Genomic DNA, 15,623 nt, shown 5'->3' with positions numbered 1-15,623 from the left:
TGGACCTGTGCTCAGCTGATGCAAAGTTCAAATTAGATAGAAACACATCGAATTAAAATATTCTGTCTTTATTAAAGTCATACAGTGTGTATCCTTTGACATCATAGTACAGATGAAAAAGCTCATTTGCTCTCACCTGATGTGGCTCTAAGGCGATATTGAGTTTCTCCAGTAGGTGGCAGATCACACAAATAAAAGACTGGCAAAGTCATCCCTTACAAAAGTAACACAGGTCTGTCGTGGTAATGGAAGTCGACAGTAACGCAGAACTATTATTCAGGTATGTTTCAGATTAATAAACCTCAGTGTGCACCTGGATGAACATTGTCGTCCTTCAGTGTGTAACAACTTACTCAAGGTTAAACAAATGCTTTCTCGTTCGCTGAGTGCTGTCACTGTTTTGATTTTGTTCAGGTTCTGCTGTCACACTAAACTGTACAGACTTGAGAACATGGCAGAAAGTGAAGAAAACAGCTGAGGGAAAATATTAATGATGTTAAATCCTAAAATTAAAATCGGATTTTTCTATTAACTGGGCGTGCTTCCTTCCACTTTCAACACTTCTCTTTTCAGCAGAGGCACACTGTGCTTTTACGCACGAGTTTAGAGACACTGTGTCACAGAGCAGAGTGCCATGCAGACCTTCAGTGCATGACGGTGTCTCAGGCACAAGTATCACTGCTGCTACAAGATGATCCTGCTGCTCGCTCTGCTTTCTGTTCTCTGGGGAAAACTGGGTCTGTGCCAGGAGGAGGATGGAGGCTTTACCTTTGATGGAAACATCCGCCAATTTGCCATGACCTCCAACACGGTTTACATCGCCACAGAGGAGAGGCTCTACCAGCTGAGCCACGATCTGACTCTGATCAACAGTCTGACCCAGAGGGGAATAATAAAGACCGGAAACCAGCAGGATGATGTGCAGTTTTACCGGGTTTCTGACACAGCTGAGGGGAACGCAACTTTCAGCATCAACGTGTTGTTGCCTTTTACAAGCAATGACTCTCTGATCAGCTGCGGTGTGACTGACGATAACTGCAGTTACTGCGAGGTTCTGGACCTGAAGAACATCTCCAACCTTCTGTACAGAGAACAGATCCAGGTGGGACCTCTGAAAAGCAGCAGCAGGTCAGTCAGCTTTCTGGTGGATGTGAAGAAGAAAACTCAGACTGACACTTACATTCTGACCGCGATCCAACAAAACAGAGAAAAGCCCGAAAACAACAAGTGTGGTATCAATCAGAAGACTATCAACCTTCATAATACAGATAACAAACAGGGTGGAGGTATATTTTCTATAACTGATGGAGCTTCAGATACACCTGGGATCAAAAGTAAAGGTGATGTGGAGTTTGTTGACGGGTTTCAGCTTAATTCAACCATCTATCTGTTCTCCAACGCGCTCTCAGCTCAAACAAACAGAGTCCGTCTCATTCGGCTCGAAGGCGAAAAAAGCAAAACTGATACACTCAAGTCTCTGCGTGGCGCGACTCTCAGTGTCTCTGACGGTGACACCAGCAGACTTGTGGCCTCCTCGGTCATCCCGGGGGAGCAGCCGGTGCTTTGGAGCGGCGTGTTCAGTGTGGATGGAGGAGATACCGACACCAAGCTGATGGTGTTTGACATCAGTCCTGATTACAGCAAGAACACCGACAGAGATCCAGACTTCTACACCTCTGTGCCATCAGAAGAGACGGTGGGTCGCTGTATAACTTCTAAACATGTTCTGAATGGTTCCTGAATGTAGTTTTCACCTGTGCCTCCACAGTTTCATGTGGACAATCATGAAAGCAAAATGTTCACAGAGAGGCAGATTACTTTATTACACAGTGTGGTCACAAAACTAGAAACATCAATCAATTCAGACTCAGTCTGCTACTTCACATAAACAGTTAATGTTAGGCTCAAACTTTCCCGTAAAAAACACTTTATATATATATATATATATATATATATATATATATATATATATATATATACATACACAAAATCTATACATATCTACACAAAATCAAAGAAATTCAAAAGTTTTACTGAAGACACAAGAAAAAGGAGTCTGAATTATTTAAGCTGCTGGTATGTCTGCTGGTGCATGTGTCAAACAAACTGAGTTTCACTGAATGATGTTTGACTTCATCACTATTTGAATATGTAGTTGAGAGCAGGGGTGTAGCACTGAACTCTGGGGCCTAAACATATGTGGGACCTTTTTCTGATCATCATCAGAAAAAGTTCTAATCTTAACATATCTACAATATCAGATTTGATGATCAGTGTGTTTGTTTCTCAGCCAAAGATCCTAAAACCTAAGGCAGTCCTCTTCAGGCACAGCTACATGACCTCTGTGCTGGCAGTGAGGCAGAGAGGCTGGATGGTTTTCTTCATTGGGACAGGAGACGGCCAGCTCATTAAGGTGTGTATGAAATGAAACATCTAAAGTACTTAGTTTACCAGCCTGATTTTAAGATGCCATTTCATCATCCTGAAATGCACTGGCTTCCTCACATGAAACAAACATGAAAAATAGTTCTGTCACCAAAACATATTTGTTGAATTAGCATCTATTCATGAAATCACGAACAACCATTGACCCAAGATAAATAAAAAGCAAAACTTTTTAAGAGGCAAATTATTCATGATTTTTTAGCTTGCTTATTTGAACTAGTCTCATTTTATTTCATTGTTGAAGTCTGCTGCAAACTGCAGTCACTTGTGGTCTCTGTAGCTTCTTTGTGTGCAACTCAGTCTCACTGTGAGTTCATCTGCTCACACACTGCAAGGTTTTGTTTGTGGAGTGGAGAGATGAGAGCTGTGACCCTGAAAGCTCAAAAAGCTTCAACAAGTATTTTATTGAATATGACGAGAGCAAGAGATAGAGAAACAAGCTGAGAGGGATGTTGTCATGGTTTGAGTTTTTCGGTCATATCAACTCTTTGATCACAGTTTGTGATTAAGTCGGAAAGTTGGTTTTACAGATAAGAAATACCGACTGTTTCACAACATATACAGCAGATCCAGCAGATACACTGAATCCAAGCAGCACAAACACATAAGAGCTTCTTATGAATGAGGGAAAACTTAAAATAAACAGCCTTTCATTTGGAAGATAGTGGTCAGAGAAAAATAAGCAATTGAAGTGTTCATTAAACATAAAAACATGAATTCTTATTTTCACAAATTCTTGTTGTCAGCTGTCTGTGGACAGGAACTATCACGCTGCCTGTCCCACGGTGCTCTACAGGACCAGTGATGATCGCAAAGTGTTTCCCAAATTACATCTGGATCCAGTGGGTCATAAACATGTGTATGTGCCATTTAGAAACCAGGTACTTAAATTATTTACTGATTATCTTAATGTCACATGTACCTGTGCTGCATTTTAAAGTGTTTGTTGTTCTAGGTGAAGCGAGTTCCTGTGTCAAAGTGCAGCACGTACACAAATGTGCAGGAGTGTTGGTCTGCACAGGATCCATACTGTGGTTGGTGTGGCTCTAAAAGCAGGTGAGAGAAACAACATGCAGCTGATGTCTCCAAACTATTCTGAACTTGGTGATCATTTCTCCTTCTTCTTCTCCCAGCTGCACATTTGAAGATGACTGCACAGATTCAGACTGGCTGTCCATTCCTGATGAGTCCCAACACAAAATGATTTCCCACAAAGTTGAAAAGGACACAAACGGACAGGTACAGCTTACAAACACACTCGGGACTGTGATCATTTGTGGCTTTCAGGTATTTCTCACACATGTTCTTCATTTTCAGATTTTACTAAAAATCCACACACACTTGACTGTGGGCCAGGAATTGTCGTCCAACTTTACCTGTCAGTTCGCTGCAAGGTCCGGCTCGATTTGTGCTTTGAATAACCCTCCTCCACAGTTCCCACAATGCACCTGCATCCTGTCTGATCGTACACTTCCTGCTGATGGTCAGTGAGTTTTCATAAATAATCCAACGAATGAAATACTTTGCAGTCAGACCTGCTTACTGATCTGCAACACTTCCCAAAAAGCAAAATAGAAACATTACAGAGCTGACTCTGACAGATGAAATATTCTTTACTAGTTGACAAATCTGAGCTGTTCGTTATTACAAACTGTTGCAACTCATTAAACATATATGTCTAAAAATTAGCAATTGAAGGCTATGACACTGATCATGTTATTTTTTTATTTAACAGGTCTGCATGTCACAGTGAAATTTAGACTTGGTTCAACACAACTGTCAGAACAGCTGAGGTTGATCAACTGCTCTGACATCAGTGGACCACCAAGTTCAGTCTTGTAAGTCCAATCAGATTATAAAGATTATGAAGATGGATCACTAATAACACAACATTATGTGTCATCACCAAGTAAAATGTATTACTACTGAGGAGTCTCTTTGTTTTATGTTGTATTTTTGGACATTATCTTTTTCTTGATGATTTCAACACTAATATGTGATTGTTTCTCTTCAGGTGTCAGCAGTGCATCAAAGCTGGTTGTGGGTGGAACACAAACAGATGTTCCTGGGCCGATCAAACAGAGATCAATGTAATAATTCATGCCTTTAGTTTACCTAGTTCAGGGTTTTCCTCATTAACATATTTGTTTTAATTTTATTTCGCTGATACCATTCTACATGTTTAGGCTATTTTGATGTATCTTTTTTTAATCTACTTTTGGGAATAAGAAAGTTTATCTTATCTTATCATATAATTAAGTCTTCCACTTTAAGTTTATATTACTTTTGAGATTTTTCAATCATTATTAAGGGTGGGTTGGTCTAATGTTCAAATATCTATTGCTTCTCAAAAGCAGCAATATTATATGCAATAATATGTTAAGTGATTATGACAACTCACAAATACCAATTCAGTTGCTTGACAAAAATCGTGATTAAATTTTTTCCTTGTAAATAAGACAGAACTTCCATTCTCATCAGTCCTACATAGTTTCTTTAGACAATGACAGTAAACCTGCCATATTGATTCCCTCTGCTTCCTCCTGCAGGACAGCGTTTGCCAAAATGTGCAGTCTGGGAAGAACTTCTCTGTGAGTCTGAACCTCAGTCCTCAAACTTATTGTTCCTCTGACACCTTATTTGTGTTCAAAGCTTCTAACATCAGCTGATGGCCATGGATTAAAGCTGATCATTTTTTGTCTTACTGTCAGATCCCAGAGATCTCCTCCATCACTCCCAGTGTGGTGTCTTTCTACGGTAGAAACCACGCAGTGCTGTCAGGTCGTAACCTCGATGATGTGACTGCAGTGAGGATGCAGGCCGATACTGACTGTACTCCAAAAGAGTGAGTCACTTTACACTAGTGATGTGTCGGTCGCGAAGTAAAGGCTCTTAGAGCCGGATCTTTGACACGAACAACGCGAGCCGGCTCCTTATCGCAAGCCGTGTTTTTTTTTTCTTCCCTTCTCTCACCCTCTCTCTCTCTCTCTCTCTCTCTCGCACTTTTTTTCCCGCTTCACTCCACACGCGAGCCTTGTGCTTTCTGCTGGGATGAGGGGGGAGGGGCGGTAGTTACACTCGCAGTAGCGCAGGAACAGAGCGGGAGGGAAAGAGATAGCCAGGGACAACAACGTCACATTAGAAAGGTATAGTAATCATCCACAACTATTTTCAGTTGCAGATGATAAAGGACTCAGAAAGCTTATTCATGCAGGTCCATATGACAGAGAATGTGCATCTTCTTTTTGTTTTCATATTTTAATTTATATTTAATTGTGTTGTGGTTTGCAGTGTTTTGTGTTGTTTCATTTTAAATTTGTTTAAAAGGAAAAAGCTGAAAATTTAAATAGTTAAAAGTTGTACTGTGACTAGTTGGTTTTTGTATTACATTTTATTTATTACGTTTTATGTGGACTGAATAAATAAAAGTATATTTACGGTGGCCACTAGAGACAAAACACGTAAAAACTCCAAAACACGTAAAAATTCCAAAGCACCTACAAACTCTGAAGCACGTACAAACCCTGAAGCACGTAAAAACTCCAAAACACGTACAAAAGACAACAGAAGTGCTCCAGATGCTAGGCGCAGTGTTGAGCTTTTGTTACCTAGAGCAGCGGTCCCCAACCTTTTTTGCGCCACGGACCGGTTTATGCCCGACAATATTTTCACAGACCGGCCTTTAAGGTGTCGCGGATAAATACAACAAAATAAAACTAGTACCGGTAGCGAAAAAAAGAAGATTTATTCATAACACACGTGAAAAGACCCAGGAAAACCGAGTTAACGATAAAAACGATAACAAAATAACGCTGAAAACCGATAAAAACCCTGAAAACCATACATTTCACACCTGAGCCTCAACTCTCGCGGCCCGGTACCAAACGACTCACGGACCGGTACCGGTCCGAGGCCCGGGGTTTGGGGACCGCTGACTAATGTTAATAATAAATTAATTAAAGCAACAAAACAACCTGAAGAGCCGGTTCGGAGCCGAAAGAGCCGGCTCTTTTTAGTGAGCTGAGCCAAAAGAGCTGGTTCTCTAAAAAGAGCCAGAAATCCCATCACTACTTAACACACAACTAATGCACAACTGATAGTTTGTGCTTTGGATACAAAGAACACAGTAAAATCTAGAGATTACTCCAGGGAAACACCACTCATACTGAAATATAGATTAAATGTTTGAAGTAAAAACAGCACAAATGTTTTCTCAGCATTGTTCTCAGACAGACCAACTGAGAGTAAACCCTGAAACTAAAGCTCACTGTCCTATTTTAGGATTTAAGGAATTTAACGTAAATTATTTTCACTGTTTTGTTTTGGGGTTTCTTCTGTTTTAATTAATGATCTTCTTCTTCGGGCTTTTGAGGGTTTTTTCCTTTTATCACAATAAAAGTAACTTTGAAAAAACTACAAAACACATACTTTGGTAGTTTAGACTGGCATTTAGTTATGTTGTGGAAAATTTTGATACTCAGCTTTTGTCTGTTTTCAGTTTATGAGTATCATGATAATGTCAGTGATTTTTTTCTGTGTCTGTGTGTGTTCTGGTCAGATCTTCTGTTTGGGACAACACTGGTTTCAGTCTGACGTTCCACATTCCCAGTTCAAATATCAAAGGTGTGGTCAACGTATGTCTTCTCCTCCCAGATGGTCGTTGCCATGGCAAAGCTAAAATCACCTACAGCTCATTACCATCATGCACCAATATTACTCCAAGCAGCAGCTGGATCAGGTGCATTTTTTTCTACTGAAACCTCCAAATAACACATTAAAGTTATGACGGATCTCTTTTAGATATACACTTCAAAGCAACTTATAATGTTCAATAAGCAGAGATGTGAAACTGAACATGATATATTGAGATATAATTGGAACTCTAATACCCATCATGGTAGAAGAGAATCCCAGTTATGAGTTAGGACAGGACTCTCTGGAGTCCAGGTGTTAGTGGTGGTGAAGATGAAATTGGTGGTTTAGATGGGGCTCTGATTGTACACAATGAGGTGGAGATGAGGAGGTGGCAGGATCCACAAATAAGAACCTATAAGGCTGAAATGATAGAGAGGGGGAGGCTGAATGGCTCGGAGCAGGTAGGCAAGAAAATAACAGCATGTGAAAGTGAAGGCAATGTAAAGAAATCGACTCACAGCAGAGCAGCCAGGAAAGCAGGCGCATGAGTAATTACAGATCTTCCTTATTAAACATAGGCTTTATTTTTAAATACTAAGACTTTGGCTGATGTCACACTGTCTCCAAATCCACCAATGAACCAAAGGTACCATTAAATAAACATGACACAGTGATGAAGAAAGCTTTCTATCTGTTTAGCATTTTAGCCTTCTCCTCTACAAGCGTTTGTCAATGCAGCTCAGAGGTACAGAGGTACTGAGTACTCCACTGATGCTACAACACAGTTAAAGTGACACATGTAATGTGTTTGTCATCAATAAATTAGCTAAAGCAACAGTAGTGAATCGTGACAAAATTTCAGCAGAACTATTTTTGAGTCTAGCCCTGCTGCTTTGACAGTAACTTAAATCGTATTTTTGAGATTTGTTCTAGGAAGCAGCAGAGAAACCGTTCTGGGTCATCTGATGGGGAAAGAGAGCCACTTCCCAAAAAAATGTCTTTTGCTATAAGGCTACTTCCACTTTTAGTTGCAACTGAAAAAGGAAATTCTGTCATCTCAGTTTCTTTTTTCACCTTAAAAAGGAACCCCATTTTATTTAAGAGTTTGTTTAAAGCACCAATCTTTACCTAGGCATTGGTTTCTTAATGGTATGCATTCAGCTTTATGCCAACATAAGTCAACTAAAACTGAGCGATTTTTTTAAGATTGATACAGTTAAAGACAAACACAGACATTTTAAATGTTCTCTGGTGCTCTGTGTCCTGCAGTGGGAAGAGGAAGATCACACTCACTGGGTCCCATCTTAACTTTGTTGAAGGGGTCATGCACAGCCCCACAATGCAGGAGGTCAGACTTCCCAGATACATCAGCTCTCAGGTACATTACACCTTTTATTACTGTTTAAGTTAACCAGCCATGTTATATCAAAAATTATAAATTACAGTGTGTCTGAATATGTGATGTTACGTGCTGTTTTGGTCACGTCGTGTTGTCTTTTGTGTACATTTAATTTCATTGCAGAATCTCACCTATGATTCACCTGCAGCTCTGAGCATTTCTAGCAGTACTGTGTATTTGAAAGTAGCCAATGAAACCTTGACCTGCTCCAGAAAACTCTCGTACTATCCAGACCCTGAGTTTACCAGCTTCACAGCCACAAGGACAGGGAAAGATGTGCGCATCACCATTCAGGTATTTTTAAATATACTTTTTTTTATCATACATATACAAAAATGTGGCATCAGTTCATTGAAATGTAGCCTTTGTTTTTCTTCTTTTAGAAAAAAACAGACAAGCTGGAGATGACGATAGATGAGTTATCAGTGTGGGGCGTTCAAGACAAGCCAAAAAATTGCACCATGGAAGCCAAAGAAACCAGTGACAACATTGACTCTTTCACCTGTGAGATTAAAAGTTCAACCAACCCTGAATTTCAACAATTATTGGTAAATATTTCTTTCACGTTAACCAAACCAAATAGTTGTGTGGAGATGTGATGTCAGTTTCATTCTGGCAGTAGAAACATTTCAGTATTTTAGTACAGTAAAATAGGAATTAAAATTGTACTGAGAATGTTTTCACATAGAATTCATTAGGTATACTTGTTAACCTGCTCATAAATGCAACCCTCCTACCAATAATATCATGGTAAAGCTGAACAGCTGAAATTCAAGCTCAGTGTAACTCTGAATGTGACATGGTTGTTCAGGCTAGACAGGCTGGTCTGAGTATTTCATAAACTGCTGATCTACTAGGATTTTCCAACATCACTTTTAGGGTTTAGAGAAAATGGACTGGCAAAGAGAAAATATGCAGTGAGCTGAAGGTTTCTTGGTGGAAAATGCCATGTTGATGTTAGAGATCAGAGGGGAATGGCCAGAGTGTTGTTAGGAAGACAACAGTAGCTCAATAAAACACTCATTACAATGAAGTATGATGACGAGCATCTCCGAATGCGCAATATGTTGAACCTTGAAGCAGTTGGGGTACAGCTGCAGAGCACCCCACTGGGTACCACTCCTATCAGCTAAGAACAGGAAACTGAGGCAACAGTTTGCACAGACTATTATGGTGGAATTTGCAGCAACTGGGTGATAATATCAGCTCAATATTGATTCTGTGGGGAATGTTTCCAGCACCTTGTTTATATGCAATAAAAAAATCATGTAGTTCTGACAACAAACTGGAACCCAATATGGAACTTGCAAGCTATAACTAATGCAATGAACAGTGTGGCAAAAAACAAAGAAAAATCCAGTATGTAAACATGCAAGGCCTTTTTCCCAGTATAGTATGCTGTATGTGATTTGTTTTTGTTTTTTTGTTTGTTTTGGGTTTTTTCATAGATAAAATACGGAGACAAATCTGTCGAACTGGAAAATAAAGATAAATCTGCAGTTTCTTATTTTCTGATGCTGATCCTTGTCCTGCTGCTAATACCAGCCATTATTATTGGTAAGAACACAATTTAGAAGTGAATTTTAGTCCCTAACCAGCCTAAAAAAGGATGTGCAGGTCAACTCTTTAACAACCATACCATTCTTTTGCATTGCGCTATAATCTTGTTGCAGTGGCGTTATTCTACCAAAGACAACAGCAGAGGCTCGCTGATAAGATGAACAAGTTTGTGGAAGACCTTGAGCTCAACATCAGGAATGACATCAGACAAGGTCAGTCACAAAATCTCACAGCATCACTTTGATGTACAATTTATACTGCTCGAAAATTAAAGAAAAGCTTTTAAAATGCATGTCAGTGCAAGGAAAAAAAATCATGCTGGATATCTATAATGATATGGACTGGATAATGTACAGTATTATGAATGTATGCAAGTATTCGTATTCCCCATTGTTTGATCGACTGAAACATAATGTCCCAGAGGTGTTCTGTTGGATTTCGGGCAGGCGTGTATAGGGGTTAGTCAATGGTATCAATTCCTTCATCCTCTGTGAGCTGCCTGCTTACCCGGGGCACATGAGGCCAGACATTGTCATGTACCACAAGGAACCTAGGACCCACTGCCCCAGCACAGGTTGACAATGAGTCCAATGATTTCTTCCTAGTACCAAATGTTAGTCAGGGTGCCGTTACCTTGGGGCGACCGTGGCTCAGGGGGTTGGGAAGCGTATCTGTAACCGGAAGGTCGCCGGTTCGATCCCCGGGCTCTCTGTCCTGGTCACTTCACCTACCGCCTAGCCTCGCTTCTGTCAGTCTGCCCCAGGGCAGTAGCTTGCCTTCACCAGTGAGTGAATGTGAGAGAGAATGAATAGTGGCATTGAAAAGCGCTATATAAATCCAATCCATTATTATTATTACCTAGTCTGTGTGCCCCTCTGTGGATGTGCCTCACAAGCACATAAGAAATATTTTTGCACTGTCCGCTTCAGAAAGGTTTATCTGACAGAGGAAATAAATTTTCCACAGTTGTGCAACATTAAAAGGAAGTGAGGTCTATGTGAAGAGTCATCACAAAAACAAAGTTACCAGAAAAGTTACATTTGCAAAGCCACATTCAAACTACTTGGGGCAGTTTTAGAAATAACCGCCGTGGACAGATGAAATATAATTAATTTAAATATGTCAGTTTGAGGTTCTGTATCAATAGATGAATGATTGTAAAAGGTCTGGACTGCAGGCGGGCCAATTCATCAACTAAAGTGAATTTTTATACCCTGAAGTCGTGCTGTTGTTATAGACCCAGTATGCAGTTTAGCATTGTCTTGTTGAAATGTTCAGGGAAGGCCTTACCTGACATAATCATGAATTACAGTAGTCCAGCCTAGAAGTAATAAATGTATGAACTGCAAGCATGAAACATGATGTTTCTAATTTTAGAGATGTTGTGCAAATTGAGAAGGTCTTATGTTATATAATATTTGCACTGAAAGATATATCCTGGTTAAAACGGAGTCTAAGATTACTGTGTTACTGACGGCCAAGTAATGCCATCCAAATAAGTATCTGGTTAGAGTACAACAACTTCAGTACTATTGTAGTTTTAAAAATGTCAATGGTCAGCATGATGGCATAGTCTAACAGCAAGAAGGTCCTTAGTATATCTAAATTTAAAAGCAGGAAATTAGAGGTCTTGCAGGTGTTTATGTCTTTAGCTATTTATGTGGTTTAACTAATTGGTATCTGTCTGACGTCACAGACAAATAAAGCTGGTTATCATCTGCATAGCAATAAAAATGTATGCTATGCCTTCTAATAATACTGACTAGTAGAACTGGTCCTAACACAGAACCCTGTGGAACTCCTTAATTAACCTTAGTGTGTGAAGAAAATTCCTAGATTAGATATGATTCAAACCACTGCAGCGCAGCACATTTAATGCCTACAACATGGTCTAAACGCTGTTACAAAATATTGTGATCAAGAATATTAAACACTCCACTGAGGTCTAGCCAGACAAACATAGATATGACTCGACAACAAGATCATTTGTAATCTTCATTAATGTTGTTTCTGTCCTGTGAGTTCAGAATTCAGACTAAAAAAAATAAACCATTCCTCTTTTTGGATTGATTGATTATATCTAAGATCAAAATGTTAATTTATTGTTAGGACTTCTAGACATGGGATCTAATAAACACACTGACAGTTTGGAGGAAGTAATTATTGATGTCAACTCAGAAAAAAGGGAAAAATTAGCTAATATTTCTCTAACAAACTGTGCATCTTTTCTGTTGAATAAAATGTGGGCATCTGAAATATGCATATAATTGCATTCTGTTTTTATTTACATTTTAAACAGGTTTTTATTTTGGATATGCGTTTGTAGTTTGCAAGCTGTGAAATGACCCTACCCACACAGTGTACAGTTCTCATGGTTTCAGCTTTATTTTTAACCAAAAGCACTCTTTCTATTTCCGGCACAGTCTTGTAGCCCGGAACCAACCCTCTCCATGGCTTCCTCCACTACATGCTCCCTTCCCGCCAGTCTCCTCTGTCACTATAAAAGGAGAGGGAGTCATTAGTCCCATCATAATCATGTGTCCCCTCTGACATCCAGCACCACCCCATGAGCTCACTATACCACGTACACCACCAACGTTTTCATGATTTTTACAATTCCTTTGCATGTAATCTTAAAATGTATACCTGGTTGCTTCGGTATTCATCTGCCCTGCAGTCCATAATGCAATAGGGATTTATGCTTTACCTGCCAGTATTGGCATTTAAAATACTTCTAAGAAATTAAGTAGCAGCTGTTAAAAAGTTTGCATTATTTATTTTTAGTTTTATACTCTAAAGTTTTCCTATTGTAATCTTTCAACGTTATCTTCCAGGACACATTTGCATCTTGTTCTCTGCAAGTTCCAAATTATCGGAACTGCGTTTGATCGTATGTGATAAGTGCCTCAACTTTATCACACATTGGCCTGTATTTTACAGCTTCACTATCTTCAGGTTGCTTAGTGTCGCATACATAGAGTTCCTGTTTATGGTTTTTGTCATATAACACTAATAAGGCTGATGGTAAAACAGAATGACATTATAGGATGCAGTCATATGTGGCCATTTTTGTATTAATCAGTGAATTGCAACACTGCACTGACTTAGACATTTTCACTACCTCTTTTCTGTGACCTGCAAGAACTTGCCTGCTTCACAAGTTCACTTTTCACCTGATAACATAGACATTCATGCTTTGTACTTTGTGCACGTAGCCTGCGGTTTATCAAGTCAGCTTCACTGGAGTGTCTTCCACAGGTTTTGTGGAGTTGCAGACAGAAAACGCTGATCTACTGGAAAATGTTGGAACAATTCCTTTCCTGGATTTCAAGCACTTTGCCTCCAGAATCTTTTTTCCTGAGGTGAACGAAGCTCAAAAGAAACCAAATGCTGATACGTGACAACCTTATTCTGTGAACTGTGAAAAATTACCAATTGGTGTCAGTTTAGTAGAGCTGTGTTGTTGTTTTTCAGAATGAATCTTTGATGGAATCCTGTATCAAAGACATCAGTCAGGTAAGTTTTGACATCATCTGTTGTTTGTAGTTGTTTTCATGGTTTCATTCCATCTGTCGTTATGTTATGTTATGTTATGTTATGTTATGTTATGTTATGTTATGTTATGTTATGTTATGTTATGTTATGTTATGTTATGTTATGTTATGTTCAGGATGTGGTGAAGATTCAGCTTGATGAGTGTTGCCAGGGCTTGTCCAGGCTGATCCAGGACCAGCTCTTCCTCACCTCCATGGTGCATGCTCTTGAGGAAGAGAAGAGTTTCACCATCAAAGACAAGTCAGTTTGGCACTCTGTATTTTATGTAACTGTCTAATCGGCGATATATTTTGTTTTGTTTTGTTTTGATGGGGGGGGGGTCGCACTGATGATGTAGAACTCAAGACTACAGAAAACAACCAAAGTGGATGATAGCAGCGTTAATTCTTTCCAAGATTAAGACAACATTATTCAAAACATGTAGCCATGTAAAGAGCTCCCTCAAAGAAAAAAGTTTACCATTGTCAAAGTGTAAAATGAAGAGGTGCCTTTTTTTGATGGAAATACAAATGGTGCAAACCACTGGTTACACACAGATTAGACCAGAAAACACGTAAAGAAGCCTGCACAGTTTTAACCAAGATTACCTAAATTAATCTAGGATAATCTTGGTTAACCAAGATGGCTGGAAAAGAAACAGCTCAAACTCATGATGTGAAGCTCTGTCAATTATTCATCTCTAACTTGTTCCTTTTTAATTTTTTGTTTCAGATGTGCAGTAGCATCTCTGCTCACTGTAGCGCTCCACAGCAACTTGTCATACCTGACGGAGGTGATGGAGGTTCTGCTCAAGGATCTGATGCAGAAGAGCAGCAACGCTCAGCCCAAGCTGTTACTCCGACGCACTGAGTCTATAGTGGAGAAACTGCTCACCAACTGGATGTCCATCTGCCTCTACGGCTTCCTTCGGGTTTGTTGCTCTCAGTGTTTTATGTCTTTGCTGTTTTGCCTAAATTGAAAATTCAGCTTCTGACTTACCATGTTTTTTAATGCCTTTATTGTCTTACTTTTGTCAATTAGTGTATATTATGTGTGAGCCTGTTGCTGCATTAGCTGCTGCTGCCTAAACACTCCAAGAAATTATTGTAGTTGTTATTATGGATGTGCTACAGCCACAGACCCCAACCTGCATGCAAATGACAAACATTTAGTAATAAAGACGCAACAGGCTAGTTTTGGGAAGGCTGCATTAAGAATTGGTGACCCGTGACTGACCCCGGGACTGGCAGGTCCCGTGATCATTTTGAGAGAGGCTGACAAACTGAGGAGATCAGCACAAGTGGTGCAAGTAGTTATTTATAGTGGTATGACCAAAGGCTGCAAGGGAAGTGTTTAGGGTGTGGTCTGGTTCCAGAAAAACTGTTAAATTATCTCCAGTAAGTTGTATCATTTAATGTTGTTTACTAAATTAAGACGTGCACTACAGGTCAACATAGCAAAGCAGCACGTTGTTCAGTTATCCAAACTGTACTGTGAAAACTGAAGAAGACACTCAAAGAAGAGAAAGAAGAAGAAGAAGAGCTCAACATAATGCCTGTAACATTAATGCTTGCATCAGCATGTGGCTGTATGATTGTTCGCATGCTAACAATAGCGTTTATCTTAAAGAACAGCTTCATTGTTTCAGTTCTTCTTACTTTTGATTCACATTTTTTCTCATTCAAATATTTTTGAAACTTTTTTGGCTACAATACAAACTACAGAAAAACTCTATAGCTATTATGTAAAATATTAGAGCATTGAAACAATGAAAGTAAATCTTGTGGGCTGCAAAGTGACATTCATGCTATGTATAGGTCTGAAGCAACACTTCAAACATCATGTTCAGTTTCCACATCCTCCGTTCACTTACTTTAGCCATCACTAAAGGAAACATCGCCGTGGTTACCAGTGTTGGGAAGGTTACTTTTAAAATGTATTCCACTACAGATTACAGAATACATGCCCCAAAATGTATTTTGTAACGTATTCCATTACGTTACTCAATGAGAGTAACGTATTCTGAATTCTTTGGATTACTTAATACATT

The 15,623-nt window shown here is 39.4% G+C and overlaps 1 protein-coding gene across 2 annotated transcripts in view; it reads left to right on the top strand.

The window, feature by feature from the left end:
* Window positions 1–231: 231 nt before the first annotated feature.
* Window positions 232–15,623, top strand: part of plxnc1 (plexin C1) — a 32,685-nt gene continuing 17,293 nt past the window's right edge. Inside the window, exons 1-21 of one of the 2 annotated variants that reach the window (XM_084909844.1) lie at window positions 232–280; window positions 574–1,696; window positions 2,291–2,413; window positions 3,192–3,326; window positions 3,401–3,501; window positions 3,579–3,684; window positions 3,763–3,928; window positions 4,181–4,283; window positions 4,460–4,535; window positions 4,995–5,036; window positions 5,157–5,290; window positions 7,004–7,183; window positions 8,350–8,458; window positions 8,603–8,773; window positions 8,863–9,027; window positions 9,928–10,036; window positions 10,153–10,251; window positions 13,298–13,401; window positions 13,514–13,555; window positions 13,710–13,834; window positions 14,306–14,504. In XM_084909844.1, coding sequence (XP_084765970.1) covers window positions 692–1,696; window positions 2,291–2,413; window positions 3,192–3,326; window positions 3,401–3,501; window positions 3,579–3,684; window positions 3,763–3,928; window positions 4,181–4,283; window positions 4,460–4,535; window positions 4,995–5,036; window positions 5,157–5,290; window positions 7,004–7,183; window positions 8,350–8,458; window positions 8,603–8,773; window positions 8,863–9,027; window positions 9,928–10,036; window positions 10,153–10,251; window positions 13,298–13,401; window positions 13,514–13,555; window positions 13,710–13,834; window positions 14,306–14,504 — 3,294 coding nt within the window. In that variant the 5' untranslated portion in view covers window positions 232–280; window positions 574–691. Of the gene's footprint in view, window positions 281–408; window positions 1,697–2,290; window positions 2,414–3,191; window positions 3,327–3,400; window positions 3,502–3,578; window positions 3,685–3,762; window positions 3,929–4,180; window positions 4,284–4,459; window positions 4,536–4,994; window positions 5,037–5,156; window positions 5,291–7,003; window positions 7,184–8,349; window positions 8,459–8,602; window positions 8,774–8,862; window positions 9,028–9,927; window positions 10,037–10,152; window positions 10,252–13,297; window positions 13,402–13,513; window positions 13,556–13,709; window positions 13,835–14,305; window positions 14,505–15,623 lie in introns of those variants that run through there. The other variant, XM_084909845.1, reaches the window with a different exon arrangement.

The sequence above is a fragment of the Perissodus microlepis genome, chromosome 17 (genome assembly GCF_051167445.1).
Source record: "Perissodus microlepis isolate ML-2025 ecotype Zambia chromosome 17, ASM5116744v1, whole genome shotgun sequence".
Taxonomy (NCBI): domain Eukaryota; kingdom Metazoa; phylum Chordata; class Actinopteri; order Cichliformes; family Cichlidae; genus Perissodus; species Perissodus microlepis.
Note: the sequence above shows the minus strand (reverse complement) of the source record. Positions and strands in the feature narration are given on the sequence as shown.